At 67.2% G+C, this 24,507-nt stretch overlaps 1 protein-coding gene across 1 annotated transcript; it reads left to right on the top strand.

The window, feature by feature from the left end:
• The first annotated feature begins 13 nt into the window (after positions 1 to 13).
• MYO15A (myosin XVA) lies at positions 14 to 24,106 on the top strand. The gene is made up of 64 exons (XM_075058416.1): positions 14 to 1,283; positions 1,521 to 3,913; positions 4,879 to 4,961; positions 5,119 to 5,182; positions 5,290 to 5,399; positions 5,628 to 5,702; positions 5,932 to 6,022; positions 6,487 to 6,590; positions 7,156 to 7,219; positions 7,312 to 7,425; positions 7,630 to 7,791; positions 7,888 to 8,001; positions 8,109 to 8,167; positions 8,448 to 8,571; positions 8,657 to 8,752; positions 8,844 to 8,975; positions 9,423 to 9,548; positions 9,690 to 9,767; positions 10,177 to 10,331; positions 10,468 to 10,513; positions 10,643 to 10,767; positions 11,018 to 11,135; positions 11,227 to 11,402; positions 11,476 to 11,560; positions 11,849 to 11,902; positions 12,088 to 12,169; positions 12,259 to 12,389; positions 13,154 to 13,249; positions 13,339 to 13,574; positions 13,820 to 13,998; positions 14,122 to 14,194; positions 14,380 to 14,571; positions 14,717 to 14,811; positions 14,928 to 15,019; positions 15,114 to 15,240; positions 15,393 to 15,454; positions 15,584 to 15,647; positions 15,761 to 15,899; positions 16,071 to 16,161; positions 16,247 to 16,343; positions 16,587 to 16,708; positions 16,848 to 16,907; positions 17,148 to 17,223; positions 17,624 to 17,739; positions 17,825 to 17,943; positions 18,027 to 18,168; positions 18,444 to 18,555; positions 18,707 to 18,781; positions 19,196 to 19,401; positions 19,473 to 19,606; positions 19,690 to 19,744; positions 19,900 to 19,972; positions 20,205 to 20,278; positions 20,381 to 20,463; positions 20,669 to 20,799; positions 20,942 to 21,036; positions 21,454 to 21,531; positions 21,798 to 21,894; positions 21,980 to 22,140; positions 22,255 to 22,388; positions 22,492 to 22,625; positions 23,284 to 23,417; positions 23,632 to 23,772; positions 23,908 to 24,106. The coding sequence occupies exons 1-64, from the start codon at positions 14 to 16 to the stop codon at positions 24,007 to 24,009; spliced, it is 10,428 nt and encodes a 3,475-aa protein (XP_074914517.1). The 3' UTR covers positions 24,010 to 24,106.
• The last annotated feature ends 401 nt before the right edge of the window (positions 24,107 to 24,507 follow it).

The following is a 24,507-nucleotide window of genomic DNA, read 5'->3' as shown; positions in this document are numbered from 1 at the left end:
CGCCACCGCCGGGATGGTTGGCAAGAAGGGGGAGCCCAAAAAGGATGCAGAAGCCAAGGGGAAGGGGGGCAAAGGGAAAGGGAAGGATGGCAAGAAGGGGAAGAAGGAGGCACCCGGCGAGTCGGAGGAGACCTCGGATGCGGAGCTGCTGAAGGCGGAGGAGAGCGAGGAGATGGAGGCGGTGGAGGAGGAGAAGGACGAGGAGGAGGCAGCTGCGGAGGAGCCCAAGAAGGGGAAGGGGAAGGAGAAGAAGGGGGTGCTCAAGGGGGTGGTGGCGAAAAAGCCGGGCCGAGGGAAGAAGGTGCAGCTGGAGCCAGAGGAGGAGGAGGGCGAGAGCGATGCCGCGCCGGCCAAGAAGAACCTGAAGGGCACCTCCAAGCTGGTGATGGGGCTGGCGGCCGACAACGCCAAGAAGAAGAAAGGGGCCAAGGCCGTGGAGGCCAAGGGCCAGCCCAAAGAGTCTGCGGAGCCCGGCCTGGCCGAGGAGGAGGAGGCGGTGGTGCCGAAGGCCCGGGCGAAGCGGAGCCTCCGCAGCACCTCGAAGCTCTTCTTGGGCTTCAAGAAGCTGGGGTTGCATCGGCCCAAGAAAGGGCAGTTCAAGAACACGTCCCGCTTCTTCTGGGGGCTGCAGAAGAGCAGCACCAAGAAGAGGAAGAAGAAGAAGAACAAGGCGGTGCTCAAGTCCACCTCCAACCTAATGGTTCGCTTCAAGCGCGTGGGCAAGAAGAGGAAGGAGGCGGCCGGTAGCTCCCCGCCGGCGAAGCCATCCTTCCTGCTGCTGCGGCGGGGCGGGCAGGCGGCCGAGGACGGCGCGTCCCTCTTCCGCCGGCGCCCGGAAAGGAAATTCAAGCCGCGGGCGCAGGTGTTGAGCAAGGCGGCCTCCGCCACGGGCTGGCTGGCCAGGAAGGTCCTCTCCCGGCGTGGGCGGTTGGCGGGGGGCGGCCGGGCGGCCGACGCGGCCTGGCTCTCCCGTATCGGTGCCAGGAAGCTGCCGTTCCCCGCGGAAGACGAGATCCTCAGGCACCGGGCCAACATGAAGCGGATCCCCAGCAGCAGCGGGCTGTTGGCCCGCAGCGCCGGGCGGCACGGCAGCATGGTGCGGCGTCTGTCCCGGCGGGGCTCGCAGCACGCGCCCGCGGAGCCGCCGGTGCCGCGCTACGGGTGGGCCGAGGAGGAGGACGGAGCCTACAGCCGCCGGCGTGGCTACGGCAAGGAGGAGGATGGAGCCTATGGCTCCCGCCGTGGCTACGCCAAGGAGGAGGATGGAACCTACGGCTCCCGCCGTGGCTATGCTAAGGAGGAGGATGGAGCTCTTGGCTCCCGCCGTGGCTACGCCAAGAAGGAGGATGGAGCTTTTGGCTCCCGCCGTGGCTACGCCAAGAAGGAGGATGGAGCTTTTGGCTCCCGCCATGGCTACGCCAAGAAGGAGGATGGAGCTTTTGGCTCCCGCCGTGGCTACGCCAAGGAGGAGGATGGAGCCTATGGCCCCCGCCGTGGCTACGCCAAGGAGGAAGACGGAGCCTACAGCCCCCCACATGGCTACGCTGAGGAGGATGAAGCTTACGGCCCCTGGTGTCGCTACACCGAGGAGGAGGATGGAGCCTATGGCCCCCGGCACGGCTACGCTGAGGAGGAGGAAGGCTACATCCAAACTCCAGTCTACCCGGCGGGGTACGGCTTCGAGGACGCAGTGCTGACCCCCTACGCTGACTACCCCGGCTATGAGTCGGAGGAAGAGTATGGCTTCTACGGGGGGTTTTGGGAGGAGGGTGACCCGCCGGGGCACCCCTACGGCTACGCAGAGCTCGAGGATGAGGGGCCGCTCGCCAGCGGGTCCCCCCTCGCCCTCTACGACCCTTACGGCAGCGACCCTGAGTACGGCGAGGAGGCAGCGGGGCCCTTTGGCTACAGCGGGGACCCCTACGAGGACTTAGGGGACCCCCTCGCCGAGAGGTACCTGGGGGGCGAATACCCTGAGCATCGCATCCAGTACAGCGAGGGGGGGTGGGCACCGCATGCCCAGTCCTCCTGCAACCCCTACGCCCTGGCCCTGGAGGAGATTGCCGAGGCCGAGGAGCCCGAAGAGTGGGAGGAAGAGGAGGAAGAGGACAAGGAGTACCCCTTCTCCATCCTCAGCGCCTCCTCGCTCCGGGGCATGCGGGAGACGCTCTCCTCCAAGCTCTCCCTCAATAGGAAATTCAGGCTCTTCCCCCGGCCCCAGGTCAAGCTTTTCGGTAGGGACCGCCTGGACGTCCCCCTCTTGCCGTCCCCCCACCTGCCCGCTGCCCGTGACGAGGATGACTACGACGAGTACGAGCCACCGCCGGCAGCCCCCGGCCCCGCAGCATCCCCGAGACACCGGGTTTCGGCAGCGCGGGCGTGCGGGAGCCCTTTGGGGCAGTTCCTCCAGCGCTCCCTCTCGCAGCCCCCCAGCCGCCCGCCACGGGCTGCGGGGGGATTTCGGGACCCCTGCACCCCCCAGCCATCATACAGACGCTCCGGCCGCAGGCTGGCAGGGATGGAGACCACCGGCTCGAGGGGCCGGGACCCTCCACCACGAGCATCTCCAGCCAGGGACCCTTCCCCACCGGGGGGGCCCTGGGGGCAGCCCCCTTCCCGAGATCCGGGGGCTGCGCGGCGGCCGTCGCTCCGTAACCCCTTTGCCAACCCTGGGCGCTCCCCGTCGCCGCCGCCAGCCCGGCAGCGCCCCGGCAGCACGCGGGGCGAGGGGCCACGACGATCCCCCTCCCTCGGGGCCAGCCTCCGGCGCTTCGGCCCCGAGCCCCCTGCCCCTCCGCCAGCTGCCCCCCACTCGCCGGGACCAGTGGGGAGGCGTTTGGGGGTGCCCACGGTGGGGTCGGGGAGACCCTTGTCCCCGCGACCGTCGCGGCGGAGCAGCCCCCCCGGGCTACCGCTCCCCCAGGCTTGGCCCCGGCTTCCCGAGCCCCCCACCAAGGCTGTGAAGCCGCTGCAGAGGACCCCCTTCCTGGCACCGACCCACCGCCCTGGCAGCCGCCGTCTTGGCCCCCCCGGCCCCTCCTGGGACGAGGAGCTGCCCCCCTGGCAGGGTGCCGTGCGGGGTCTTGCCGGGGTGCCCCCCCCCCCCAGCTCCGCTCCCGGCACCCCCAAAACCTTCATCCAGCGCATCGGGCAACCCCTGGCGGGGATGGCCCCCCGTTCCCCCCCGGCGAGGCCGTCTCCGGCTGAAGCGGGGGGCCGCAGCCCCTCCCCAGGACGCTCCGTGGGTCAGTCGCTGGCATCGCTGCTCGTGGGGAGCATGGCCCCCTCCGAACCCCCCCCATCCCCACCTCCCACCCGCCGTCCCTCCTCCCGCTCGCCCTCCTCTCCCCGGCCCCCATCCCGGCGCGACGGGAGCACCCGCAGATCGCCGAGCCCACCGGCAGGGCGCCGGGGTTGGACCGACGCCGGGCGCCCCAAACTCCCCTCCAACCCACGCGACAACCGGAGCCCCTCACCGCAGCGTCGTGCCGCTTTCCCGGCACCCCACCGCGGTCGAAGCCCCGGTTCGCCTGTAGCCCCCCGCCACGACGCTCGTGCCCCAGGGCCGGCGGAGACCGTCGAGGGCGATGGGGGGGCCGGGGAGGAGGGCGCAGGACGCTACGCGGTGGTGACGCCGCAGGTGCAGAGGTTGGGTTCCTTCCGACGGGCGTCCCGCATGTACAAGCAGCACTGGTCCACGCAACACGTCGTGCGGGTACGGGAGATGCCCGACGCCTGGACGGCCGAGCAGGGTCTTCCCCGGCAGCCCACCCAACGCGGCCGGCGGTGGGCGAGTCAACGGGGAGCCGACATCGCCCGATATCTCAGCCGGCGTTCGCCGGCGGGCGGCTGGCGGGACAGGCACCCCTGGGCGGACGGGTACCTGGGCACCAAGCAGCCCTGGCGCAGCAAGGTAACGCCGGCGAGGAGCCCGCTGCGGGTGCCGGCGGTGGGATGGAGCCGGGGAGGGAACCGGCAGCCGAAGGGACCTGGGATGGGGTGGTGTGTTGAGATGGCTGGCGGCTCGCTGGGGGCACGAAACCACCGGGGTCGGGGGGGATTTGCAGCACGCAGGGTGGGGGAGTGGGTGGCTATGGGTGCACTGGGTGCTGGTGGGGGTCCTGACATGGGGAGCAGGCTGGGGGGGGGGGGCAGTCATCGCCTGTTGCGTGTGTGTCGTGTCGTCCCCCCCCCGGTGCACAGCCCCCCTCGGGGACACTTGACTCTCGTGTATGGAAATGCTGAGACCCGATCTGCGGCTGGGTGCCACCCTGACCCGGCGGGTGTCCGCTTTCCTGCCCACCCCCTGGCCGGCCGCCAGCGCGAGCTCCTTGCGTGCCGCCCGCCCCGGGTCACCTCTACGCGTGGCTGTGGGGGTACGGCCGCGGGGAGCAGCCCCCAGCCCTACAGCTCAGCCCCCACCGCAACCCCCTTCCATCATCTCCCCTGGAGGTGCCACCCTGATGGTGGGCTTCCATCACCCACCCCTTGCAGCCCCCGTTGGGGTATGGGTGAACTGCGGCGTGTTGCGGTGGGGGTGGCGTGGCCATCTCTACCTGTTCCCGCCTGCCCGTGGCGATCGGGGCTGGGGGGGTCTCTGCAACCAGCCTTTCCTGGGACGGTCCCCAAGGGCACCTTGGTGGCCCCATGTCCCTATTTCCAGCGCTGCTGCTCTCCCCGACACACAACGCTCTTGCTGGGGGACACATTTCGGGGGCATGGGATGTTTGCATGGGGTCCCTGCCGTCGCTGGCTGTGGGCCCCCCGGTTTGGGGTTACGGACGGTGGTTTTGGGGGGGTGGTGGTGACTGGGTGGGATGCCGGAGGAGGTTGGCGCAGCCCTGCCGTGACGGAGCTGGGCTGGGTTGCTCCGTGCAGATGCAGTCGCTGTGCAGCCTGCCCATCGTGCGGTACCAGGAGCCGCAGGAGGAGGACGGGCTGGAGGACATGACCCAGCTGGAGTGAGTGTCCCCGTCCCCTTCGTCACCCACCCCATCCCATCCCGACAAGGGGCCCCCTCCAGCCTCCTGGGACTGGGGATGCTGGGGATACGCTTGGGGACAGCAGACACCTCCTGTCCCCCTGCCACCCCCTAACGCAGCCTCTGCTCCCTGCCAGGGACCTCCAGGAGGCCGCGGTGCTGAGCAACATCCGGACGCGGTTCGAGCGCCAGCTCATCTACGTAAGCTTAGGGGCGCGCAGCATCCCCCCGAAGACCGTGGCCGTGGGGTTTTTTGGGGGGTCACCACCCTCCGAGCGCTCGCAGCCCCAAACCTCGCTCTCCCGCAGACCTACATCGGCAGCATCCTGGTGTCGGTGAACCCGTACCGGCTCTACAACATCTACGGGACGGAGCAGGTGCTGCAGTACGAAGGCAGAGCCCTGGGCGAGAACCCACCGTGAGTATTGGGGTGTCCCCGAACGCCCCCTGGGGACAGGGGCATTCCTACCCACCGTCACCCACCCTTGCATCCTGGGGGTCCCGGGTCCCCGAGGACCCTCGGTCGCAGGGTGCTGGAGGGGCTGTGTCCATGCGTGGGGATGCTCGGGGCGCAGCGGGGGTCCCTGTGCCAGGGTGATGTGGCACCGCACCCCCCCAACTTCTGCTTCCCCCCGCTCCCCTCCAGGCACCTCTTTGCCATCGCGAACGTCGCCTACTCCAAAGTGATGGATGCCAAACACAACCAGTGTATCGTCATCAGGTGGGACACGGCCGTTCCCACGCACGGCCCCCCCCACCCCGGGATGGCCCCTAATCAGCGCTGCCCTAATTGCTGGTTGCAGGATGCTACTGCCAGCCTAGCCCGGCCCTGGGGCCGACGGGTGCTTCTGGGGATGGGGTCCTGGGTGGGTTTGGGGTGGGAACACCCCTGTGGCCCCTTACTCAGCTGATGATGGCCCCGGCCGTGTCCCCCCCTCTCTGCGTTTCAGTGGGGAGAGCGGCTCGGGGAAGACCGAAGCCACCAAGCTGATCCTGCGCTACCTGGCAGCCGTCAGCCAGAAACGCAGCACTGCCCCGCAGGTAGGATGCTGCCCTGGGGACATCCCTGTCCCCTTGTCCCACCACCCTGTGCTCTCCTCCACCCCCTGCTCACGGCTCTGCTGCTCTCTCCTTGTCCTAACGCTTCCACCCGGACCACGGCAGATAGAGGTACCGGGGGGGGGACACACACACGTGGGCTGGGATGGTTCAAGGGGACAGAGCGTCGTGGTGGCATCTCTGCCACGTCACCCCAGCTGCGGGGGGACAGTGGGGATGGACAGCAGGAGCTCAGGGCACGCACGTGCGTGGGGTCCTTGCTCTCTCCCGCATCCTCATGCAACCCGGCCGCGGCGCACACCTTGAATTTTGGCACCCATGGGCGGCTGCACGGGGCAGGAGGTGGAAGGGAGGGTGGCAAGAGGGGTCCCCCTGCCGTGGGGACAGCCTGTGGTGTATCGGGGTGCCCAGGCTGACCCCCCTGGCTCTCCCCATCACCGTGGCAGATCCTGGAGGCGACCCCCTTGCTGGAATCCTTCGGCAACGCCAAAACCGTGAGGAACGACAATTCCAGCAGGTTTGGGAAATTTGTGGAAATCTTTCTGGAGGAGTAAGTAACACTGAGCAATGCTCGCACGCGGCCGGCCCCCACCCCCTGGGGTGTGTGTGTGTGTCCCCCGCCCCGGGGGTCCCCAACCCGGCCCCCAGCCCCTCTGCTAGGCTATCCCTGCCCCTCGGCTCTGGGGTGGGATGCGCATGGGGATGCTTTTGGGGACAAACCTTGGTGGGGGAAAGGCAATATCACCTGAAAACAGGCAGCGTTTGCTGCCCCTGGGGTAGGGACAGGGATGCTGTGCCCTGGGCTGGCACCCCGACCACTGCCGGTCCCCGTCCCTGTCCCCGCGGCCCGTCCCACCCTCGCTCATCCCCACTGATCCCAACGGGGAGGGGGTGCCCGATATCACCCTGGGGTGCAGCAGCTCCAGCCCTCACTCGGCACCTGGGTGTGGGTACCTCTCCCTGCCCACAGATCCCGCTGGGGGGGCATCTGGGGACCAGGCACCGACCCCCCATGTGCCGGGGGCAGCATCGGGGCAGAGGTGGGCACCATGGGGGGGGCACAACCCCTGCCCGCACCGAGGTTGCCAGCCGGGTGCCCGCTCTCGCCCCTGCAGCGGCTTGATCTGCGGTGCCATAACCTCGCAGTACCTGCTGGAGAAGTCCCGTGTCGTCTTCCAGGTGGGTGACAAGGGGGTTCCGGGCTCTGTGTCCCCCCCCGCCATGCTGCCCACCATGCCACCCACGCTCCAGCTCGGTCCTCTGCTCCCCAGGCCAAGAGCGAGCGCAACTATCACATCTTCTATGAGATGCTGGCAGGGCTGCCCGCCCAGCAGCGGCAGCGGTACTGCCTGCAGGGCGCCGAGACCTACTACTACCTGAACCAGGTAACGTGCCCCCTGCCCACCCCCACCCCTCCCGTGCTGCCTGCTTTTTAGGGGGCTGGCCAAGCTCAGGGTGCCGGTGGGTTCCTGAATCCTCCTGGATTCAGCGTGCGGATGGGGAGGGTGCTCAGGACAGGGTGTCCTCCCTCTCGCCCCTGGGTGCTGCCTCCCTGGGACCCACTGATGGCACCGAGGGGGTCATGCCAGGGTGGGAACTGCGAGATCCCCGGCAAGGACGACGCGGAGGATTTCCGTCGGCTGCTCAATACTATGGAGGTGCTGAGCTTCAGCGTGGAGGAGCAGAACAGCATCTTCCGCATCCTCTCCTCCGTCCTCCACCTGGGCAACGTCTACTTTGAAAAATACGAGGTACCCCAAAGGGAACCGAGATACTTGGGCTGGATTTGGGATTTGATGGAGGGGAGGGGGGGTCACCACATCCCACCACCTCACCGTGTCCCACAGACTGACTGCCAGGAGGTCGCCACGGTGGTGAGCGCCACGGAGATCCGGACGGTGGCTGAGCTGCTGCAGGTCTCCCCCGAGGGCCTGCAGAAAGCCATCACCTTCAAGGTGACGGTAAGTGGACGGGGGGGGGGGGCACAGGCAGGGAGGAGGGTCCCTGGAGACCATGGCTGGTGTTGCTAAAACTCCATCACGCTGTTGGTTTTGTGCGCTCCATCCAGGAAACGCTGCGGGAGAAGATTTTTACCCCTCTGACTGTCGAAAGCGCCGTGGATGCCAGGTAGAGGGAAGGGGGGGACTGTGCTGCGTGGGGGCTCGGGGGGGTGTCTGGCCCCCGGGGATGGGGTGGGAGATGAGATGCCAGTCTGGGAAAGGGGACGATCAGGTCCCCTAGTGTGGATTCGGCTCTCTGGTGATTAAAACTGCAGCGCTACGGGCTGCCCCAAGCACAATGCGGGGCTGTGATGGGTGCTGGCCACAGTGGTGGGGGTGTACGCGGTGCCGTGCCGTGCCGTACCATGCCAGAGCTCCAGCACTCTGCTCATCTCGCCACTTCCCAGGGATGCCATTGCCAAGACCCTCTACTCCCTGCTCTTTGGCTGGCTAACGGACCGCATCAACAAACTGGTGTACCCACGGCAGGAGGCCCTCTCCATCGCCATCCTGGACATCTATGGCTTCGAGGTGAGCAGGATCCATCCTGGCTCCGTCCCTCCATCCGCCAGCCCTGGGGCTGCGAGGTCTCAGGTTCTGCGGCCCCTTCTTGCAGGACCTTAACTTCAATAGCTTTGAGCAACTATGCATCAACTATGCCAACGAGTACCTGCAGTTCTTCTTCAACAAGATCGTCTTCCAGGAGGAGCAGGTGGGCTGGGGAGCAGTGCCGGGCTCTGTCCCCATGCCGAGCATCGCCGTGGGGCTGGGGACGTGGGGCTGACCAAGTGCTGACCCCGCAGGAGGAGTACCTCCGGGAGCAGATCGAGTGGAAGGAGATCCCCTTCAGCGACAACCAGCCCTGCATTGACCTCATCTCCCAGAAACCCTACGGCATCCTCCGCATCCTCGATGACCAGAGCTGCTTCCCCCAGGTGAGGGGCTGCCCAGTGCCAAGGCGGCGAGGGTGGCAGCACCGGGTGGTCACTGTGCCTGGGGTGACGCCGTGGCCCAGGGCTGCTCTGCTTCTGGGCTGTCCTGGACAACCTGGGAGACCCTCCAGGTTTCTCCATGCTGGACAAACCCTGGGAGGTCCCAGGTCAGTGTCACTGGAGCAACTTTGCCCAGAGGAGTCGCTTTTGTAGGAATTACTGAAAACCCCCTCCTAGCTGCCCTATAAAAGAGAGAAGGGTGGTTGCACCCTCTCTGCCAATGGGGAAACTGAGGCACAGGGGCAGCAGATGCCCATGACTGTGCAGCTGCTCGGTGGCAGAGCTGAGAGCAGGGTCTGGCCGATTGTCCAGGCGTCCCCGTCCCTGTGCCTGCATTCCCGGGGCTGCCAAACAACTCGAGCCATGTCTCACCCTTGCGTCCATCCCCAGGCCACTGACCACACGTTCCTCCAGAAGTGTCACTACCACCATGGGACAAACCCGCTGTACACCAAGCCGAAGATGCCACTGCCCGAGTTCACCATCAAGCACTACGCGGGGAAGGTGACCTACCAGGTGTGCAGCAGTGGGATGCCCAGCTGAGGTTTTAAGGAGGGTTAAATAGGAGGTTTATGGGGCTGATCCTGCACCTGGAGCTCCTTGCCTCCGACCACCGTGCCACCAGGCTCCTCACCACGAGGATTTGCTCTTTGCCAGGTTCACAAGTTTTTGGATAAAAACTACGACCAGGTCCGTCAGGACGTGCTGGATCTGTTCATCAGTAGCAGGACCAAGGTAGGGCTCTGCCCAGCCCTGGCTCTGCCCAGCCCTGGCTCTGCGGTGCTGGGGGGACACCGGGTATGGATAGCCCACTTCCATACACACCACTTTTCATGTCCCCAAGCGTGTGCCCCCATGGCTGGTGAAGCCCAGGGGGACCAGGAGCAGAGGATGCCTCCAGTTCCACCCTGTGGCCTCTTCCTACAGGGTCCTCTGGGCTTTGACCCCTGAAGCATTGGCACAAACGGGCACATGGGCTGCTCTTGCACTTCCCCATCCCCATCCAGGGAATCCCACTGCAAATAGGGGATGCGACTCACTCAGGGCTGGGCAAAAAGGCAGCAGCCGGGCTGGGAAGAGGAGCCAGGAGACCTGCACCATCCCGGCCACCTTCCTCCTCCCTAACCTTTCCCATCTTCCCAAGGTGGTGGCCAACCTCTTCTTCGGCCATGCCCAGGTGATGGCACGGCAGAGGAGCCTGGTTAAGAGGAGCAGCACCAGGACGCGGCGGTACAAGGCTCCCACCGTGGCTGCCCGGTTCCAGCAGTCGCTCCTGGACCTGGTGGAAAAGATGGAGAGGTCAGGGTGGGCAGGGTGGGCAGCCAGGCCATGCACCAGGCTGGCAGGAGCAGGGTGACAGCCGAACCCGAGCCCGAGGTGGCCAGGCTGGCTTTGTCCCCTGTCCCCTGTGGCCGATGGGGTCTCTCCAACGCAGGTGTAACCCCTTCTTCGTGCGCTGTCTCAAACCCAACAACAAAAAGGTGAGAGCTGGCCCGGGGCTTTCCTGCCCGTGGCGATGCCAGTGCTGCCTGCCCTCGCTGGCATGGGGAATGCGGTGGGCAGGGGTCTGCCCGTGTGGTCACCGAGGCTTCTCCCCATCTCCTCCCCAGGAGCCGGGGCTCTTCGAGGCCGACGTGGTCAGCAGCCAGCTGCGGTACTCGGGGATCCTGGAGACCATCCGCATCCGCAAGGAGGGCTTCCCCATCCGCATCCCCTTCCTCATCTTCATCGACAGGTGCCTGGGGGCTGCGGGTTGGGTACCACCGTCCCGGCAAGGGCAGACTACAGAGCTCGTGGGTGTTTTGGGGGGCAGTGTTTGGCCCGGGATTCCCCCACGGCGGGAGCTGGGAGCCCCCCGTTTTGGTGCACAGCACCCGGAGAAGCTGCTTTCCCGGGCACGGTGCTCATCACCGCAGGGAGGGTCCACGTCAGCATCCCGGTGGGGTCCTGCACGGTGACGGTGACGGTGTCACGGGCTCACCCAGGTACCGCTGCCTCGTCGACATGTGGTCCAACGTCATTCCCAACGGGACCAACTGCGTGGAGATGCTGAGGAACCTCTGCCCCGTCAGCCCCAGCATGTACTACGTTGGCGTCAGCAAGGTACCGTCCTGGGCACGGGGCTTGGCTCTGGCGATGCCCTGGGGGAGGGTGGCCGAGGTGGGGGGGCTCATGGCATCGTCCCCCCTCCCAGCTCTTCCTGAAGGAGCAGCTGTACCAGGCTCTGGAGAGCAAGCGAGCCCGTGCCCATCACCTGGCTGCGCTCACTCTCCAGCGCTACGCTCGCACCTTCTTCATCAAGAGGCGCTTTCGCTCCCTCCGCCGAAAGATCGTCCTCCTGCAGAGCCGGGCACGGGGTTACCTGGCCAGGTGGGGGTCCCGGGCGGGGGGGTGGCGGGTGGGCACTGGTGGGTGGCAGAGGGTGACGGGTGCCCTCCCGCAGGCAGCGGTACCGGCGCATGCGGCACACGCTCATCAAGTTCAGGTCGCTGGTGCACATCTACGTGAACCGCCGGCGGTACCTCAAGGTGAGGCAGGGGCTGGCACATCCCGGGGGGGGTCCTGGGTACCCACTCCCCCCCTGCTGCATGCTCGGTGGTGGGTCTGGAGAGGGCACAGCGGCACCCCCAGAGCCTAAACCCCCCCAGACCCCATCCCCATCACCTCCTCCATGTCCCATTGGGCATGGGCAGTGCCTCTTTGGGGTGAAAGCCCGGTGATGCCAGGGGGCAATGGCACCCCGGGGGGGGTCCTGCTGCCTCCGGGTCTCCCTCCCCCCCCCGATTGGGGGCTCAGCACCGCTGCTCTGCTTCCAGAGGAAGGAGGACGCCCGCCGGCGGGCGGCGGAGGAGAAGGAGAGGATGAAGCAGGTAACGGGATGCAGGCATGCGGCACCGGGGGGAGCACGCAGGTGTGATGCACGTGCAACCCGCGCTGCTGTGCCCTCGTCCCTGCCACGTGCTTGCCCGTCCCTGTGCTGCCAGCTGAGGCACCCGTGGGTGCTGGGGCAGGGAGCAGCGTGGCAAGCGGGCGCATCGCTGTGCTACGCCGGCAGGAGCTGACGAGGAGGGAGGTGGTGGACGTCACCCACCTGGAGATCCCGGCCGAGCTGATGGGGCTGCTGGAGGCCGCCGCAGGTGAGCGGGTCTTGCACCATTGCTAGCCCCGCTCCCAGCTCCTTGTCCCTATTCCCGTGGCTATGCCATAGCTGCCCGCTGTGCCGTAGCCGCCCGGGAGGTGAACGCCGGCTGTGTGGTCCTGGTGCCACCGCCGGCACTGCAGCCCGACTCCCAGCTCACCCTCCCGCTCGACATCAATGACTACCCCATGGCCAAGTACGTGCGGGGCCATTTCCAGGTAAGGCGGGCGCCGCAGCCCGGCGGCGGGGAGCCTGCCCCGATGGGCAGCCGGCTTTCGGGGAGTTCTCGGCGCCCTGGTCGTGGCTGAGTGGTTAGGTTCAGGGTCCCCGCAGCGGCTCTGCCCGGCGGCTCCCCGCACCATCCCACCGGGCTCTGCCCCGGCTTCGGCCCCGGGGATGCCATGGCTTTGGCTCCGGGGATGCCACGGGCTGCGAGAGGGGACGGATCCGGGGCGGCTGTGGTGCTGCGGGGAGCCGGCCACCATCTCCCTCCCTCCCCGTGGGTTCCTGTCGTCTCCAGAGGCCAGGGGGACCCCGCTGATGTTATCGGAGAGAGACCCGCCGAGCCCTCCTGGACGCCCGACGCGGGGCAGATCCGGAAACGCTGGGGCGGGAGACCAGGTCGCTTCACTCCTGGGACCCCAGCCCCATCCCTGGTTGCTTTGCCCCCTTCCTCCTCCTCTTTGTCCCCTATTTTTGCCACGTGTTTCCCAGTCCCCGGCATCCTGAACGACAGCGCCGGGGCCGGATCCTGCTCTCAGCCTCACCGAGGTGCTGGCATCTCCGGTGCTGCCAGCACAGCCTGAGCCCGTCCCTGCCCCGCTGCCGGGAGGCTGCCGGCCCCATCCTGCACCCCAGCCCTTTTGCAGCCCCGTAGTCCCCATCCAGCACCAACGCCACGCTCAGCGCCGTGGGGCTGGCCCCTCGTGGCCTGAGGCTGTCCCCGGGGCCCGAGTAGCCACGGGTGCGGGTGTCACCGCAGGAACCGGCGTTCGGGATGCTGACGGCCCCGCTGGCAGCCCCCCTCACCCGGCTGGATGAGGAGCTGTGCCACGAGGCGCTTAGCCTCTTCCAGCTGGTAGGTGGGACGGCACAGGATCCGGCACCGTGGTCCCCTGCGTGCTCCTGCCTGGGGCCGGAGGGAGGACCTCGCTGTCCCCACGGCAGATCCTGCGGTTCATGGGGGACCCGGGGCTGGGCGGCCCACAGGAGACCCTCTTCGGCAACTACATCGTGCAGAAGGGGCTGTCGGCGCCAGGGCTGCGGGACGAGCTCCTGGCGCAAGCCGCCAACCAGGTCTGGCGTAACACCAACGTCAACAACGAGGAGCGGGGCTGGCTGCTGCTGGCCGCCTGCCTCAGCGCTTTCCCCCCCTCCGCCGCCTTCGACAAGTACCTGCTCAAGTGAGCCGGGGCTGGGGACAGGGATGGGGACCGGGACCCTCGGGGATAGCCTGGCACTTGTGCCTGGGGACGCTGCCGGGTCTCTCCGGGGGCTCCCTGGAGCAGCCTGGCACATGTGCCCAGGGATGCTCCCCGGGTCCTGCTGGGGATGCCCTTAGTCCCTCTGTGGTCCCCTGGGCCAGCCTGGCACACGTGCTTGGGGATGCTGCCCAGGTCCCTCCTGCAGCATCCTCCCTTCCCCACAGGTTTGTCTCCGACTACGCCTTTGCCGGCTACAAGCCGGTGTGCCAGCGCAAGCTGATGCACGCCATGGCGCGGTCGCGGCTGGGCGCCGCGGCCGCCCGCGCCTACCCACCCTCGCTGCTGGAGTGGACGGCGAACCGGCAGCAAGCCAGCATGGCTCTCGACCTCTACTGCTTCAACGGTGCGGGGCGGCACGGGGCTGGGGGCCCGGCGGCGGTGAGGGTTGGTCCCAGTTCGACCACCCTGCCACCGTCACGGGCAGGAGGGGACCGGTGGGACCCGCTCACCGCCGCTCACTCCCCAGGTGACCAGTTCTCCTGCCCCATCCACTCCTGGAGCACGGGCGAAGACCTGGCAGGGGATGTCCTGAAATACAGGTACCTGCCAAACCAGCACCCCCCACCCAGTGGGGTGAGCACGGGACACAGTATCACCCCGGGGCCATTTTGGGTGACCCCAGGATCTGGGACCCAGGATGCCCAGCTCGTGGGCAGGGTGACCCCACGGAGCCGGGGGTACTGCTGGCAGCCCATGCCCGTCCCCAGCGTCCCGCTGTCACCAGGGGACTGGCAGAGGGCTGGCGTGGCTGGTCCGTGGCTATGAAGGCAGGTGCCCAGTGGGCCGAGCTGGCCGGCCATGACTATGTCCTGGACCTCGTCTCCGACCTCGAGCTGCTCCAGGGTTTCCCCAAACAGAAGTCCTGCTTCCTCGTCGCATGGGAGGGGGCTGAGAGCCACGGCAGGGACAGCCGGGCGTAGGTACCCGGGCAGGGACGGGTGCCCCGCTGTGGGGCTGGTGGGGGAAACACCAGCACCAGGCTGGATGGGTGCCGGCAGAGGTGTGGGTCGGGGTCCCGGCGCCCGGCGGATGCGCGATGAGTGCATCCTCCCTCTCTGCAGGGCGCTGGGACACGGCTTGGATTTGGATGAAGTGCCTCCTCCCCCAGCCGTGAAAGCTCCCACGCTGCCATCCACAGAGGCGTACCACCCCCACGGTAGGGCATCATCCCCCCCACAGCCCCCCCCGAGCCGCTGGCGGGGCCCTGCCGGTGAAGTTCCACCGTGCCGGTGAAGCCCTGCTGCCGGCGGCTCATCCCTCCTCATCCCCCAGCAGACGGGGAATTTGGGGAGCCGCGCAGCCAGAAGGGTCTGGACCGCTACCTGGACAGCCTCTTCGACCCCGTGCTCTCCTACGGCAATGGGGTGAGAGGGGGGTCCCCCTGCCCGAGGCAGAGGGAATCCAGCATTTTGGGGGTGCAGGTGACACAGCCTCCGTCCCCTGATGCCTGCCCCCCAGGAGCTGGAGAAGCCGGCCGCCATCTCACAGAGGATGAAGGGAGGAGGTGGTGTGGGAGGGGGGGACGGCGGCGGTGATGCCGAGCGGAGCGGACCCCCCGTGCCTGCAGAGACGCGTCAGCCGAGGGGTGAGCGCCCCGAGCACTCCTGCATCCCGACCCAGCTCCCTGCCTCAGTTTCCCCACCTGCTCCCCAGTGTGGGGGACATCCCTGCATCCAGCACCCCACAGCTCCGGTACGGGGCTGCAGGATACTGAGCTTTCTCCCTTTGCCGTCGCAGGCGCGGAGCCAGCTCCATCCCCGCAGTGCCGGGCAGATGCCAACCAGCCGCCTGGGCCCCCGGTCAGTGGGGCAGAGCCGGGGTGGGGGGGCCAGGAGGGGTCGAGCCCTGACCCACTGCTGCAGGGCATCTCCCTGGGGCTGGGGGCAGCTGGGGGGTGCCGGATCCTCACGCCGTGGTGTCCCTTGCAGGGCAGAGCAGCGGAGGGGACGCCAGCCCGTGCCCCCCAGCCCCGGCCCTACGTGCAGAAAGCCGGTAAGGGGTCTCAGCGCAGCGGGATGGCAATGGGGGATCACGGCACCGAGCTGTGCCCCAGGTGTGAGGGCGATGCCTGGACCCCCCCCTGAGCCACGTGCTTGGCCTCGCAGCACCCGTGGGTCGGCGGTGGCCGGGCGAGGTGGTACGGCATTCCCGGCTCAACTCGGAGCAATTCCCACGGCCCACGCACGACATCCGCAATATCATCCGGCAGTGCCAGCCGGCCCCGCGCGGCTCCCAGCCCCCCAGGTACCCACCTCGGCCCCCAGCTGAGCTGCAGGCTTCTGCCTGCGGGTGTGTGTGCCAGCCCTGATGCCGGGGTGCGGGTGATGCCGGGGTGCAGGCGATGCCGGGGTGCGGGTGATGCCGGGGTGCAGGTGATGCCAGGGTGCAGGCAATATGGGGTGCTGTCTCTTGCAGCAAGCTCTTTGGGAAGAAGCTGGACCCCCACGAGGAAGCCATGCAGATCCTGAAGGAGCAGCTCTCGGCAGCCCGGGTACCGGCGGCTGCGGTAGGGGATGCGTTCGCCCCCGTGTCCCCCACGCTGGGTTGGGGGAGTCGTCGGTCCCGACCGCAGCTCGCTCTCTGCCTCGCAGGGGCCCAAGGAGACGGTGGCTGCGGTGAAGCCGGTCACCAGCGGCAAGTACCAGCTGCAAACGCCGATGGGGCGTCCGGCGGCCACTCGGCCCCCAGGTATCGCAGGGCAGATCCGTGGCACTGGGGGGGTCAGGGCAGAGCGGGGCACCTCGTCCTCCCCGGTGACACCGGGTGATGCCTGATGTGGCCAGGCACGGGTCCCGCTCGGCAGCATCCTCATGGGATAACCACTGTGTCCGGCTAAACCCTCGCTGGCCCCCGTGCCTCAGTTTCCCCGGGTGGAGAGGGTCTGTCTGTGGTCCCCCCCAGGGATGTGCAGGGCTTTCCGTCCCTTCGCAGTCTCTGTCTCAAGGGAGCTCCCGTCCGAGGGGCAGCAGGTCCAGACCCAGCTGCACCGGAGCTGCAGTGAGGACTTCTACACCTACCACAACGTGCCCTGGAAGATATACATCCGCAAGGAGGTGCGGTGGGGGGGGGACACAACACGGGGACAGACTGGTGTCAAAGTGCTATGGGGATAAAGGGGGCTTTTCGCCGAGGCCGTGCAGGGTGGGCGATGCCGGTGATGCCAGCGAGCCGGGCTGGTCTCCCTCCTGGCAGGTTTTCTACCCCAAGGACAGCATCAACAACCCACTGCTGCTCGACCTCGTCTTCAGGCAGGTGAGGCACCGAGCTGGCCCCGAAGCCCCCCCGGGGGTCCCCTGGGAGTTGGGGTATCCCCACGCTGGGGTGATGGTTTACTCATCCCACCACGGCAGGCCCGTCTTCCCCTGCTGAGCTGCCGTGGAAGAGCAGGGGTTGTCCCTGTCGGGGGTCCGGGGGTGGGAAGGGCAGAGGGGCTGGGGGTCACATCGCTCCCCCCCCCCGCACGGCTCCGCTGCTCCTCATCCTCTTCCCCAGATCTTCAATGACACGCTTTCCGACACTTGCATCCGGATCAGCCAGGAGGAGCGGCTCCACTTGAAATCCCTCTTTGGTAACCCTCACTTGCACCCCTGTATCCTGCTGCTCCCCAGTTGGGGGGCTCACCCCTGGGGGACCCAAACCTGGGGGTCTCACACCCAGCCACTCCGGTGCCCCATCCTCATCTCCTGGGCATCTCGAAGCCACAACCGGATCTGCTTAAAGCCGGGGTAGTTTTGCCTCCAAATGCGATGAGCCCCCTGTGCTTTAGTACTCCACAAAGTCACGAGTTGTGTCGGGTCTCAGCCAGGCTTGCTGCATTAGGGGGTGCCTGGGGGGGGACACCTGCCTCTCCATCATGGTCCTGCCAGGGTTGGGAAGGGGATGAGCATCCCTGCTCTCGCTGTGAACCCTGCATCCAGATCCTCCCCAGGGATTGGGGGACACTCACCAGGGGTTATTTCTCCCCGCAGCGGCAAACAAGCTGGACTCCTTCAGCCCTGTGGCCACCGAAAGCGTCAAGAGGGAGATCATTGCTGCGGCCCGGGACAGCTGTGAGGTGTATTTCTCACGTCTCTTCCCCGCCACGGTGAGGGTCCGGCTGTGGGACAGTCGGCATGGGGGGGGGCACCGCAGTCCCGTGCCCCCGGCTGAGGCAGCATCCCGGTCCTCAGGGCAGCGTGGGGACGGGTGTGCAGATCCTGGCCGTGTCCCACGCCGGCATCAAGCTGCTGCGGCTGGTGAAGGGCACCAACGTCCCCGGGGAGCAGCTGCGGGTGCTGCGGGCGTATAGGTAGGGGCAAGGACCCCGGGTGGTCGGGGTGGGATGGGTGCTGTGGGTGACGGGTGTTTCATCCTCCCCTCACCCTACCCCAGCTACGCCGACGTGCTGTTTGTGACCACCCCGTCCAAAAACATGCTGGAGTTCAACCTGCGCAGCGAGAAGCTCATCCTTTTCTCCCCCAAAGCCCCCCAGGTCAAGGCCATGGTCGACCACTTCATCACGGAGCTCAGGAAGGTGGGGGGGCGGGGGTGCCCTTGGGTCAGGGGGGTGGCTGGGGGCATGTCCTGGGGGTCAGATCCTGCCCGTGTGCTGGTGTTTGAGGGGTCAGGGTGGGCAGCGGAGGGCACCCTGCGAATGGGACGGTGCCTGGGGTGACGGGGAGTTGCGGGAGTGGGCACCTTGGGGTGGTCCTGCGGCGGTGGGTGCTTGAAGTCCTTGTGCTGGGTGGGATGTGGGTGTGCATGTGTGTGCCTGCGTGCACGGGCTGTGCCAGATCCCTCTGTGCCCAGGACTCCCAGTACGTGGTGGCCGTGAGGAACTACAGCCCAGAGGATGGGGACCAGCTCAGCTTCCACAAAGGGGACATCATCCACCTGCAGCCGCTGGAGTGCCCCGAGAGAGGTGAGCAGCCCCCCCCCACAGCCCTCCATGCCGAAAAGCCCTCGATGAGGGGCACGGTGGCAGCAGGACTGATGGCTTCACCAGCCCCAGAGGTGGCCGTGCCCTGGCCTTGCATCCTGTGACACCCCATGTCCCCGTGATGTCCCCGCAGACCACTACTACGGCTGCGTGGTCCGCAAGAAGGTGATGTACCTGGAGGAGCTGAAGACGGGCACCCAGGATTTTGGTGGGTGCCGTGCTGTCCCCCGGTGTGTCCCTGGTGTGCATATGCTGCCCTGAGCTGTGTCCCCTCCTGGGGCTGGAGCACGGGGCAGGATCCAGCCTCTGTCACACCTCAGCAGGATGGTTTGGGCTCTTTTCGGCACCGACCTGATGCAGGGGGATGCTCCCCTGCAATTCCCACCCTGGGTGGCACTGGGTGCTGCCCCGCGTCCCTGCAGATGATGGGCTTTGTGGCTCTTGGTCTGTGCCTTTACCTTGAGCAGTGCCAAACCACAGCTATTTCCAGCCAAAACCCAAAGCCAGACCCCCTGGAAAGGGCTCGGGGTACAGGGGGAAGGAGGGAACGGGCAGAGGCTTTTTGGGGGGTGACCCCCAGGGCTGCCAGCCCGGGGCCATCCCCACCATCTGCCTGGCACAGGGTGGAAGTTCGGGGCCATCCACGGCAGGTCGGGGCTTTTCCCCGCCGAGTACGTCCAGCCTGTCGCGGCCCCCGACTTTGTCCATTTGCCGGCGGAGAAGAAAGAGGAGCCCAGAGACAAGCAGGGCAAGGTGGCGGCTTCGGCGGCCGTGGCCGTGGCCGTGGCTTCCACCGCCGTGGCCCAGGAGCTGGACCGGAAAACTGAGGTGGGTGCTAGTCCAGGGCTATTGCCGGCATGGTGCTGGCCGTGCCCGTCGCCCACCGCCCCATTCCACAGGCGTCCCCTGCCAGCACTGCCTTTGCGGAGGGTCCAGAAGGAGACGGCAGCGAGCAGCTCACAGCCGGTGCCGGGACCTGTCCCATTTTGGCCTTTGCCCGGCGGTATTTCCGTGCCGCGCGGCACGGGACCACGTGAGTGTCCGGCGGTGGGATAGGGATAAGGACACCCCGTGGTGGGGACACCCGTGCCCACCCATTCCCTTGTCCTTTCCCAGGGACTCCTGCGGGACAAAGGCCAAGAATGTGCTGGAGATGCTGACATTCACCAAGGTACGGGGAAGCGAGGTGCCTCGGGGTGCCCTTGCCCTGTCGTCACCTGTGGGTTCCCCTGAGGTCCTGGAATGCTCCGGAGCTCCCCGAATGCCACCCCAGCCCCTATCCCATCCCTCTGGCTGCTCCTGGGAGCTGACCCTCTTCCCCTCCAGACCCCTATCCAGGAGTCGCTCATTGAATTTGTGGATGGTGGCATCAGCAAACTGGCCGCCGAGGCTTTCCAAGGTAGGTGGGGGGGCACAAGCGCCCCGTCCCCCTGCCCCACTGCTATCCCCAGCCCCATCCTTGGAGGAGGGGGGGGCAGGAATGGGGTGGGCAGATTGGGTGGCCAGGGGGGGCTTTAGCTCCTCTGGTCCCACTGCCCCGCGTGCCTGGGATGTTGCTGACACCCAGGGAAGCGTGTCCCCAGGGAAGGGACGGGGTGAGCTGTGTCACCGCGTGGCTTTGTCATCCCCAGCCGTGATGAAGTTCATGGGTGACCACCCTCTGCGGGGGCAGACGGAGCTGGATGCCGTCTGCACCATCCTCAAGGTAAATCCCCCGCCGGGGCGGTGAGTCCTGGGGGTGGCCTGGGAAGGAGGGTGGCAGCCGGGGACATCCCCAGCCGCAGAGCGAGCCATACCTGTCCCCCAGCTGTGCGCAGAGCACGAGGTCCTGCGGGACGAGGTGTACTGCCAGATCATCAAGCAGGTCACCAACAACACCAGCTCCAAGCCGTGAGTCCCTGCACCAGTACCGTCCACCCTGACTGGGACAGCAGAGGCTGGCACGGAGGACACTTGTGTCCCCAGCGGGGCTGAGCTGCCCCAAAGTGGGGGGAGACCCGGGGACCCCATCCTCGCCGGGGCGGTGGGTGCCCGTTGCAGCCGCTGCGGCCACCCTCGCCCTTCCCAGGGGCTCAGCCCTGGCTTTTCCTGGCAGGGACAGCTGCCAGAAGGGCTGGAGGCTGCTCTACATCCTCGCCGCCTACTACAAGTGCTCTGAGGTGCTCAGACCCTTCCTCCTGGCCTTCCTGCAGGATGCTAGCAGGCACCCGGAGCTGCCTTTCCAAGGTAAGAGCTGTGCACACCCCAGGGTGCTGGATGCACGGCGGGGAAGGACGCCCAGGGGGTGTCACGGGGCTCCGGAGGTGCTTTAGCAAAGCCGACATCATGGCTCAGCCCCATCCTTCACCCCGTTCCCCGTCCCCGGCAGGCATCGCCAAAGCCTGCGAGCAAAACCTGCGGAAAACCCTGCGGTTCGGCGGTCGCAGCCTCTTCCCCAGCAGCATGGAGCTCAGGGCCATGGTGGTGAGGCTGGGTGCTCATGGGTGCCCGTGGGGCGTGGGGCAGGGCTGATGCCAGCTTCAGATCCCCCCCCATAGGTTCTGGATCCCCCTGTGGGCTTGGGATCCCCCCCAGACACTGCCCTGGAGCTGAGCTGCTGGCCCCTTGCTGGCACGGGGAGCACGGTCTTTTTTGGGGTCTGCTCTCCAGGGGCACTGCTTTGGGGGTGCTGTGAGCTTTCAGGGGTCCCCAGTGGGGAACGCAGCTCTGTGCACGTGGGGTGGGAGGGGGCACGATGGTTTATCCGGGCAGGATGGGCAAGATACAGGATGATCCCCATGGGATGGTCCCCACGGGATAACTTGGGGATTCGGGGTCTCCTTTGGGGTCTTGCTGTGCAAAGGGCCCCCCCCCGCACCCCGACGTGTCCTCCCCACGCAGGCTGGACGCAGCGCCAAGCGCCAGCTCTTCCTCCTGCCCGGCGGTATCGAGAAGCACCTCAAGATTAAGACGTGCTCGGTGAGTCAGAGGGGGCAAGAGGCTTGCTCGGTGCACCCCAGGCTTGCGGTGACCCCCCCATTGTGGCCACCCTGTGGGTGCAGATGCCGGGGGGGGGGGGAGCTGCACCCCTTGGCTGTCCTTGAGCTGGGGGACTTTGTTCTCCGGGAAAGGGAGATCCCTTCCCTGGGAGCTGCATGGGATGAGCCCCAATGGGGGACCCACTGGTGACCCCGAGCGTGGGGGGGGGACGTGGCAGCATCCCAGCCACCTGTCCCCATGCCTAGGTGGCCCTGGATGTGATCGAGGAGCTGTGCTGTGAGATGGGGCTGCAGCACCCAGAGGCTTTTGACGAGTACATCCTCTTCGTGGTGACCGACAGAGGTGAGGGGCTGGCAGGGATGGCTCAGCCGTGCCGCCGGCGGGTGCCACGCGTGGCGGCCGCGCTCAGGCTCCTGCGGTGGCACAGGGCAGAGCGTGCGGCCGCTGACCCGCCGGGAATACGTCCTGGATGTGGCCGCCGAGACGGAGCGCCGGGATGCCAGCTACACCTTCTGGTGCCGCCGCGTGGTCTGGAGCCAGCCCCTCAAATTCGACAATGAGCTCTACGTCACCGTCCACTACAACCAGGTCAGGCCACCCCGCCAGAATCCCCCGGGATCACCTCCCTGTCATTCCCCCCCCCGCCCCAGGCAGCGTGCCCCATCCGCAAGCTGTGTCCCTGCGTTCTGTCCCCCCCCCCAGGTGCTCCCCGACTACCTCAAAGGGCTGTTCACCGTCCTGCCGCCCGCGAGGCCGGGAGAGCAGCACTTCCCACACGTGGCCAAGCTGGCCGCCCTCCAGCACCGAGCCAAGGACCGCCATCACCTCCCCACCGCGTACGGCCGGGGGCGAGGGGTCCGGGGGGGACACACACGGACACATCGCATGGGGTATGGGTCCCGCTGGCCGGCGCTGGCCCTGACTTCTGGCTCCCCGCAGGCGGGAGGTGCAGGACTACGTCCCCCCGCAGCTTTTCCGCCTGCTGAAGGCCCAATCCTGGCTCCACATGGTGACCCAGCACATGCAGCAAGCCCAGGCGCTCAGCGCCCACCAGGCCAGGGCACAGTTCCTGGGTGAGCAGGCTCGGGACGGGGATGGGGAGGTGATGCTGCCAGGGATGCAAAGCTAATGAGGACACAGTGCTAACGAGGCCGCAATGCTAATGAGGATGCAATGCTGCTGGGGATGCAAAGCTGCTGGGGGTGCAAGGCTGCCGGGAATGCGATGCTGCTGGGGATGTGATGCTGACTGTGTCCTCCTAACAAGGACACAATGCTAATGAGGATGCAATGCTGCTGGGGATATGATGCTGCTGGGGATGCGATGCTGCTGGGGATGCGACGCTAACGAAGATGAGATGCTGCTTGGGATGCAATGTTGCTGGGTGGCTCCTCTGCGTGGAGCCTGGGACAGGCAGACCTTGGCCCTGCGTGGAGCCTGGGGTGCTGTGGGGCCAGCAGGGTGCTGCACATGGGGGGCTGCTCCCAGGTCCCACGCTTGGCCACCTGCTTTCCCAGCAGGCTGCAATGGGTCCCCTTGGCTGCTCCTGGGTCCAATCCTGTTCCTGGTCCAGAGCCTGAAGCGGTGCAAGGCTCTGGGAGCTGACCCAGTTCCTGCCAGGCATGGGGCTGGCTGGGACCCTTGGCAGAGCCCCTGTGGGTGCGAGCCACCCCGGGGCACAGGCAGGAGGGGGTGGGAGCGGGCGCTCAGACCCCGTCCTCCACCCCGCAGGGCTGCTGAGCGCCTACCCCATGTTCGGCTCGTCCTTCTTCTACATCCAGAGCTGCAGCAACAACGCCATCGTCTCGCCCTGCATCCTGGCCGTCAACCAGAACGGCCTCAACTTCCTCAGCAAGGAGACCCACGTAGGTGGGGGGCTGTTTGGGGGGCAAGGGGTCCTGGACAGAGCCAGGCAGCACCGTGCGATGTGATGGTCCCTCTCCACAGCGGGCAGCGTCCCCCAGTTTGGCCCCAGCAGGGCATCGCTGGCACCCTCCGTCCCGCTCCGGTCCTTGGTCCCTTTGGTGGGGTTCTCGGGGCATGCGGGCCACCTGCCTTGTCCGACCCCCTTCCTTCCAGGAACCGGTGGCCAAGTTCTCGTTGAAGGAGATCCAGTCGACGCGGACGCAGCGGCCGACGGCCGGATCCAGTTATCCCTACGTGGAGATCACGCTGGGCGACCTCCTGGCCCAGGGCATCACCCAGCTGCAGCTGGAGCAGGTGGGGGGGACACTGGGGGGACTGGGATGGTCCGGGCTGGTGGGTGGGTGGGGGGGGACGACAACAACCCTACTACCGGGGGTCCCACGGTGGTGACCGTGGCCACCCACCAGCGTGTCCCCCCCGCTTCGGCAGGGCCTGGAGCTGTGCCGCGTGGTGGCCGCGCACATGGAGAAGCTGCTGGGTGCCCGGGAGAAGAGGTTGACGCTGCCGCCCAGTGAGATCACCCTGCTCTGAGCCCACCGTGGATCCTCATCACGGGTGGGGGGGACACACACACACACAGAGGACGCATCGATGGATCCCGGGGTGTCCCCCGTCCCCCGTCCCCGTTCCTTCCGTGGTGTTCACACCTCGCTCTTGTTTTTTTGGGGGTTTTATACAGGCCCGTGAGCCCGATTCGGCGTCGATAGTTTTGTGCTGCGCTCGCTGCTGCGGTGGTGGTGGGGGGGGGGCAGTGCCTCAGTTTCCCCCACCCCCGTGCCTCAGTTTCCCCGTGTCCCCATGCATCACCTTCCCCCAGCCCTGTGCCTCGCTTTCCCGTCCCCCACCGCCTCCCCTTCGGCAGCCCCGGGGGGGGGATTTGGGGGTACCGGGAACGCGATTCCCCCGGGTGACCCCCCCCCCGCCCCGGTCCCCGTCCCCGGCCTTGTTGTCCCGCTCCTCCCAGCCGCCAGGGGGCGGTCGTTCCCCGCCGCCGCGCTCCCGCAGGCACCTCAACGGTCACCCCAACCC

Source organism: Buteo buteo, chromosome 27, assembly GCF_964188355.1.
Source record: "Buteo buteo chromosome 27, bButBut1.hap1.1, whole genome shotgun sequence".
NCBI classification, from domain to species: domain Eukaryota; kingdom Metazoa; phylum Chordata; class Aves; order Accipitriformes; family Accipitridae; genus Buteo; species Buteo buteo.
The sequence above is the reverse complement of the archived record's forward strand: the minus strand, read 5'-3'. Positions and strand labels throughout refer to the sequence as shown.